We start from the raw sequence: 6898 nt of genomic DNA, 5'->3' as shown, positions 1-6898 counted from the left end.
GAAGTAGTAACCCAATATGAAATCATAGCATTTAATTACTGAAAGTAAATAGATATATGGTCAGAAACTTTATCAAGAGCAGGCTGCCCAGTGACATAAGACAACCAACAAGCACCAGAAGACTTGTGTGATGCAGCATAACTTTAATAAGCAAGAAGTGGGATAAAAAAAGTAAAGTATAAGCACATCATGGATGCAGGAAGACAACAGCTGATGCATCTTTTCATCCTAGGTTTCATTTTTTAGTGTTACCATATACTGAAACAATAAAGTCTCGGATACAGGAAAAAAGTTCATTAGAAATATGAAGAATCCAAAATATAAGACAAAAAAAAAAAGGCCTGATTTTAGGGGATGCCAAGGTCCCACAGCTCTATTAACTTGAGGTGGAGTTGTGGGTGTTCAACACCACGTAACCATGGCCAGGAGCTCTCTCCCACATCGGGTCATGCTTCAGTATTTCTGCTCATCTCATCATGCCTGCTCCTCATGCTCTAGCACGGCCCATTGAAGCCGCTGCGGTAGGTGTTGTAGCGGCGGTTGGGCCGGCTGTACCCGCTGCCCAGACTGGGATAACCAAAGCTCCCAAATCCCAAGGAGCTGCCGGAGGTGATGGGCACTCCCTCGGAGCTGAGGGTGCTGCCCACAGCTGCAGAGGTGGAGGATCCCACAGCGGTGTTCTGGGGGAAGGAGCTGAGGATGGGTCCTGGCAGGGTCACCACCACCGGAGGTGGTTGGATGATGTAGGTGGACTCTTGGCACTGCTGGGCACAGGGCTCGTTGCAGCTGTTGGCCAATGGGGTTGGGCCACATGAGGTGGGTGCACACAGGTTGTTTGAGGACATGTCTGCAGGATGGAGAGTCGTCTGAAATACAGGACCGGAAAGCACATGCAATAGAAGCACTCTGTTGAATTTACAAAACTCAGATATGGGGTTAACAGATATGGAAGTAATGAGACAAAGTGGCTAAATGGGTAATTATTTCTTAGATCAAAACCCACAGTGCGCAGTCTGAATATCACATAGCGACTTCCCTTATTCTTCTCCAAGTTTCCAGAGCTGTTGGCCTCTGAACTCTGCTGCTGATCATATAAGACCCCCCCTGCACCCTCACAGTGAACCCTTGGGGGTTTCCCCTTCCCCAGCCCTCTAGATGGAATCACTGCAGGTATCATGGGAGATGGAGGACAGCAGCTGGAGCTGCAGGCAGGGCTGGAAATGCTGAGCCTTATCATGACACTTATCTTGGTTTAGTGCCTTAGTACACAGATTTATTCTCTAACAGCCCAACCAGAGGCATTTGCAAAAATGTAGAAAAGTGTTTTAGAAGCACCTTCACAGAATCACAGAATGGCCAGGGTTGGAAGGGACCTCAAAGATCATGAATCTCCAACCCCCCTGCCACCTTCTTCTCCCAAAAGTTTAATGAGCAAAACAGGCCAGCATAGAGTAGGAAAAAAAGGATTGCTTTCTCAACAAGTTTTGCCAAAATTCATTTTCAGTGAGGCTTCTAGAACTCATCTCTCCTGCCTGTGGAAAAGATGATTTCAGGTATATTCTGGAAGTCAGACCAGATTTATCTGTTGGCTAGTTCCAGTATCTAAGACAAGACTACATATTCCCAGCCAGGTCCTTCAGTACTAGTACTTTAGTGCTATTCCTTTCATACCAGACTCTAAAATGAAGCATGGAGATGCATGTTCTGAGGGTATTGCCAGTATCCAAGTCTTGCCTTGTTACACCCTGCTTCACAAATAAAACTTTTCTATTTGACAGAAATACACCTTTCTAATTTTCCTCTCCAAAAGGAAAAAAAGAAAAAAGAACCAAGCAATATTTATAAAGAACTAAGAACAACAAAAAGCAGTCATCAAAGTAACATTTAGCATTTAAAAAGACTTTGGGTGGATTCAGACTTACCTGTTCACCTGGCGAATAGGGCAAGAGAAGTGGATGGAGGAGCCTTGTGTTCTATAGGTTTTTATACTGCATTTCAGATTGCCTGCAGTCCTAGGACATATGCTATGCATGAAATTATTTAATGATCCATACTTTGGCATGCAAAATTCTCCAAATAAGTTAACTCTTTTTCTTTTTTTTTCCCCCCCAAAATGTCTTCTGGTATTTCTCTATTTTTCCCCTCCCCTTATTATGCTCATTCCAGTACAGACAAAGCTTTCATCTTCACCAATGTGCACCCATCCTTGGAAGACTGTGGTGATTCATTTCAATTTCAGCAATAATTATATTGTTTCCTAGGGCCAATGTACATTTCATGTTTCACTTTAGTCATCAAAACACTGCTTAAGGGAAGTGTATGAGATGCATAGTTCTTATTCAGGACTTCACTCCTTTAGGTGAATAATCATTAAGCTCTGAGGTGGGAGTCTGTGTTCAGTTCATGAGCATTTTCATGTCAAGGGCTTAGTCTGACCAGAGAACAAGATGCATCATAAATATTCCCAGATTTTGCATTTCTGCGTTATTTCAATCCCACACAGGCATACAGTTGAGAAGCACCAGATTTCCATAAGTATTACAAGAGGTAAAGATAATTAAGACCAGTGAGAATTGCTGACCAGAGACAATAAAACACTTTCTGACCCAGATTTTATTTCCAGTTTGTATGAGCACAGCTGATGTAGACACAGGTCTGCATTTTTTGACTTCTCTGTCCATGCAAAACTCTAGCAACCACAATCTAATGAAAAAATGCTGTGACTTGGCCTTATTATTTAGGGACATTTATTAACTGCCTCTAATTTTCAATCTGATATCTGCATAGTGTTTCATCTGAAGAATCACCATCATTATTACATGAAACCCTACTAAGTCAAGGAGATGTGCAGCAATCTTCACATCAAGTTAGATACAAATGTGGCTAATAAGCTTGCTCTGTATTATCGGTTCTTACACGCAATGTTCTGTCTCAGCAGAACTACAGCATTGGTAGAAGTTGTACCTAGTAATTCAATTCTCTATTTTATTCATCATTATGCGATTTGTTTCACCTCTGCAGTCAATAGTGTCCTGCAGGAAAGACCTGCAAGCATAAAAATTATTCCAAGAGCAGGACCAGTTCTCCTCTCTTAGCACCTCTGTCCCCCAGCAAGAAAAGTGAATTAATTCTGAAAGAAGGGTGTCTCACTGTACATGGGTTGGTCTCAATCTTCAGAAGAAAAAAGGACTTCAAAGTTCAGAACAGCTTTTCACTAATGGCTCAAATATGCAAAGTTTTGTGCTGCTTACATCACAAGGTACACAACAGGATCTCAACTCTCACACCACCTGGCTACGAACCCGATCTCAAGGCGTGTGAATCAAGATCACTGAAAGGACTTCACAAACCAACTCAAAATACCTTCAGAAAGCTATTACTCTATTTAAAAAATGGTCATCTTTGTTTTAAAAATATCTGTAAATTCCTACAGCTGAATAAGTCTCTACCAAAAAAGGTAATCTCCTTCCCTACCCTTACAATTTCCTGCCCTTGCCAGAAAATCTCTGTCACATACTACTTGAATTTATTTTACAGATTTTAAGAATATATGTTTCTATGATCACAGAAACAATCTCAATCTCATTAACCATCTGGGAATGTTTTCACTGATATTCTGGCAGTTCAGCTGGCATCCAGAGCTCATGTGGAAGGTTGAAGGCCATCGGATCTTGCTTTATGGGTTGGTTAAGGTGGTGAACCGTGACTTAACTGCTCTGACAGATGAGTTGGTGATGGTGTTTCAAATTCCATGCACACAATTAAAATCCTCTGTGTAAGGAAGGGCAGAGTGCACTCATGGGGCTGGAGAACAACCAAATTGCCAAAGAGCAGACAAATTACTTACACAAATTGAAATTTGTATCATCGTTGTGTTAACTTCAGAGGCATTGAGTGTGACAGTATGAGGCATTTAAATGATGAAAGAAGCTTTGAGGAGGGCTTTCCATCTGATGCCAGGATGAGATGAGACTGGTACATAAACAATAAGCAAAGCAATTTAACTGCTGGGAACAATTTAACTGCTGGGGAAAATTTAACCTGCCGCAACAGAATCTATGCGATAACTGGACTCATTTGAATGCCTCAAACATTCCCTGACATAAGGACAACTCAATTTTTTACCCCAAAAGCTGTTGCTTTAATAGCTTCACTGGCTGTACAAATCTGGTTTTGATCTCAGGTACTTACTTCTAGCAGTAATAATGTATGTTTCAATGAAAAGTAGAAAGAGGAATAAAAATAACAGAAGACTTGGGATATGATAAAACCATAGCTTTAATAACACTGAAGAGTGTATTAAAATGCTGCAAAGCAATAGGTTTTGATACGGAAACAAAGGCACATCTGTTGGTGACGTGTTCCACAGAGCTCTTTTTTCAGAGCAGGTTGATACTTTGAAAATATAGTCCAATTTACTGCTTGAAGTATGTTTAACACCAGGCAGTATCAAACACAGTGGTGCATAGCAGAACTACATACTTGATCAGAAATATAAAGTAGTCTAACAAGAACAAGGCCTCACTGTAGGAAATGATTAACTCCCACAGCTCCATTAACTTCAGGCAGAATTGTGGGTGTCCAACAACACGGAACCATGGCCAGGAGCTCTCTCCCACATCGGGTCATGCTTCAGCATTTCTGGTCACTTCTTCCTGCCTGCTCCTCGTGCTCTAGCACGGCCCATTGAACCGCTGCGGTAGGTGTTGTAGCGGCGGTTGGGCCGGCTGTACCCGCTGCCCAGACTGGGATAACCAAAGCTCCCAAATCCCAAGGAGCTGCCGGAGGTGATGGGCACTCCCTCAGCACTGAGAGCACTCCCAACAGCAGCAGATGCTGAGGATCCCACAGCGGTGTTCTGGGGGAAGGAGCTGAGGATGGGTCCTGGCAGGGTGACCACGACGGGAGAGGGCTGGATGACCACTGTGGAGTCCTGGCACTGGCGCACACAGGGCTCGTTGCAGCTGTTGGCCAGCGGAGTCGGACTGCAGGACATGGAAGGGCATCTTCCATAGCATGACATGTCTACGGATGGAGCTGGACCTGAAATACAGGACCAGAAGTGAAAGCAGTATAGGAGTCATATTGCAATTATGTTTCCGTTTAGGTACCAGGACCACAGGAGTTTTCCTTGTGACTTTCCAAAAACCAAGCGAGGAAGGAAAATAATTCCTTTACTTCAAGAAGATGGAGGCTTTCTCAGTCATTGGTGATCCAGTTGAACAGCTGGCAGCAGAGCAAAATGATATGTACCTCTTCCATGACTTTAGTATTTATATTGGATGTATGCCTGGAATACATACCTCAGGTATTAAAGGCATTGTAGAAGTAGTAATTGTGAATAATTCCTAGCCACAAATGCACTTACAGTTAGAATTCACTAGACTGCTTGAAAATGAAGAATTATTTCCATGTTCTGACTTAATCTAAGAAGAGGTTCAAATTTCATTATGGTTTGGCATACTTGAAGCTGAGAAGTTTGGAAATCTCTTCCAGGTGATTTGTCCATAGATGTGCCATCCATGAGAAATCCAGGAGTTCCCTGTGCATTATCTGTGCCCGGTTCCTGCACTCCCACAAACACAAATTTCACTATCATCTCCTATGCCCATCTCTGTTGGGTGCTCAGTTCTCTATTTTTGTTGTTCTGTTTCCTCACAGACCTTGAAACCATCTTCCTAAACTTGAGGGAGATGTCATATGCTACAATTTCAAAACCCAGGCAGCTAGAATATTTTTATGATATCTGTCATGTTGAAGTCTATGGTGACTATAACAGGAGAAGGTTGAAGACATGGGGTTAGAACCACTATCCATATTGAACACTGTGATTACTTCTGATCTCAGTATGCAGCTTCTTTCCTTCCGCATTTAAAAAGTGGTGTTTAGATCTAAGTCTTATGGTTCAACATAACTTAAGATCCACAAAACTCTCCTTTAAACCTTCCTATTTTCCTTTCTCTCCAATTATTTCTTCAAGTTTCTGGTTCCTTTTACCCTCCTGTTTCCCACTGCACACAGCAGTAGATTCATCATAATGAAAACTGGAACACTGCAGAAGGCTCCCACAGCATGAACAACATGTAACTCTTATTTTTCCCATATATTCACATCCCTTACAAACACCATTGTTTTTTCTTCATTTCAATCTAGTTGAAGTATTACAGGAGATGAATTGTGTTCTTGAAGATTGAAAATGCACATTTCTCCTTGAAAGATAACTAGACACACAGCTTTATGCATTTTACCTATTCATTTTATTAATCTCTAGTATTATTAGTATTATTGTGATTTTTCAAGTCATATTGTGATCTTCCAAGTCACTTAGCATACCTGAAAGCCCACATTTGAATAAATATATAGAGAGATATAGAAATATATAGATATTAGCATTTCAAAGTTCTATATGGCCAGATCTCCAGAAATCCCTGCAATTCAAACAGTGAAAAAGAACTTCATAAAAAAAGCACCAACAATTGTCCCCCCACTCCCACCTCAATCCAACAATTAGGAAAATGGAGGAAAAAGTATAGTAATCAAATTTCTAGGAAGACAAGAATTCAGCAAGTAGAAAAGCAGTTCTCAACTAACCTTGTTCACAAAAGAGAAAGAGGGAAGAGAAGTGGTAAGAGGGACCATGAGTTGAGCTAGCTTTTATACTGCACCTTGAATGGCCTGAGGACTACAGACATCCTTTGTGCATGAAATTATTTACCAACAAGTATGTCTTGAATGCAAAATGCTTCCAACTGAATGAGTGCCTTTTCCTGACTGTTTATTACTGTTTTCATTTCCTTATCTTCAGAAATGCATGTTCTGTCCTACAAGTTGCTCTCATCTTATAGTGTCATGGGCCAAATTTATTATGGAGTGCCAGCATTCGATCACAACAGAGTTT

General features: G+C 41.4%; 2 protein-coding genes across 2 annotated transcripts; both read right to left on the bottom strand.

The window, feature by feature from the left end:
- Window positions 1–494: 494 nt before the first annotated feature.
- On the bottom strand, window positions 495–845 carry LOC122167883 (feather keratin 1). Its single transcript, XM_042832765.1, has one exon. It carries the CDS (start codon window positions 843–845, stop codon window positions 495–497), a length of 351 nt encoding a protein of 116 aa, XP_042688699.1.
- Window positions 846–4645: 3800 nt separating this feature from the next.
- Window positions 4646–5023, bottom strand: LOC122167881 (feather keratin 4-like). The gene has a single exon (XM_042832763.1). The coding sequence runs from the start codon at window positions 5021–5023 to the stop codon at window positions 4646–4648; it is 378 nt and encodes a 125-aa protein (XP_042688697.1).
- Between the last annotated feature and the right edge of the window lie 1875 nt (window positions 5024–6898).

The sequence above is a fragment of the Centrocercus urophasianus genome, unplaced genomic scaffold (assembly GCF_019232065.1).
Source record: "Centrocercus urophasianus isolate 14NV4802_14NV808 unplaced genomic scaffold, USGS_Curo_1.0 seq_397, whole genome shotgun sequence".
NCBI classification, from domain to species: Eukaryota; Metazoa; Chordata; class Aves; order Galliformes; family Phasianidae; genus Centrocercus; species Centrocercus urophasianus.
Note: the sequence above shows the minus strand (reverse complement) of the source record. Positions and strands in the feature narration are given on the sequence as shown.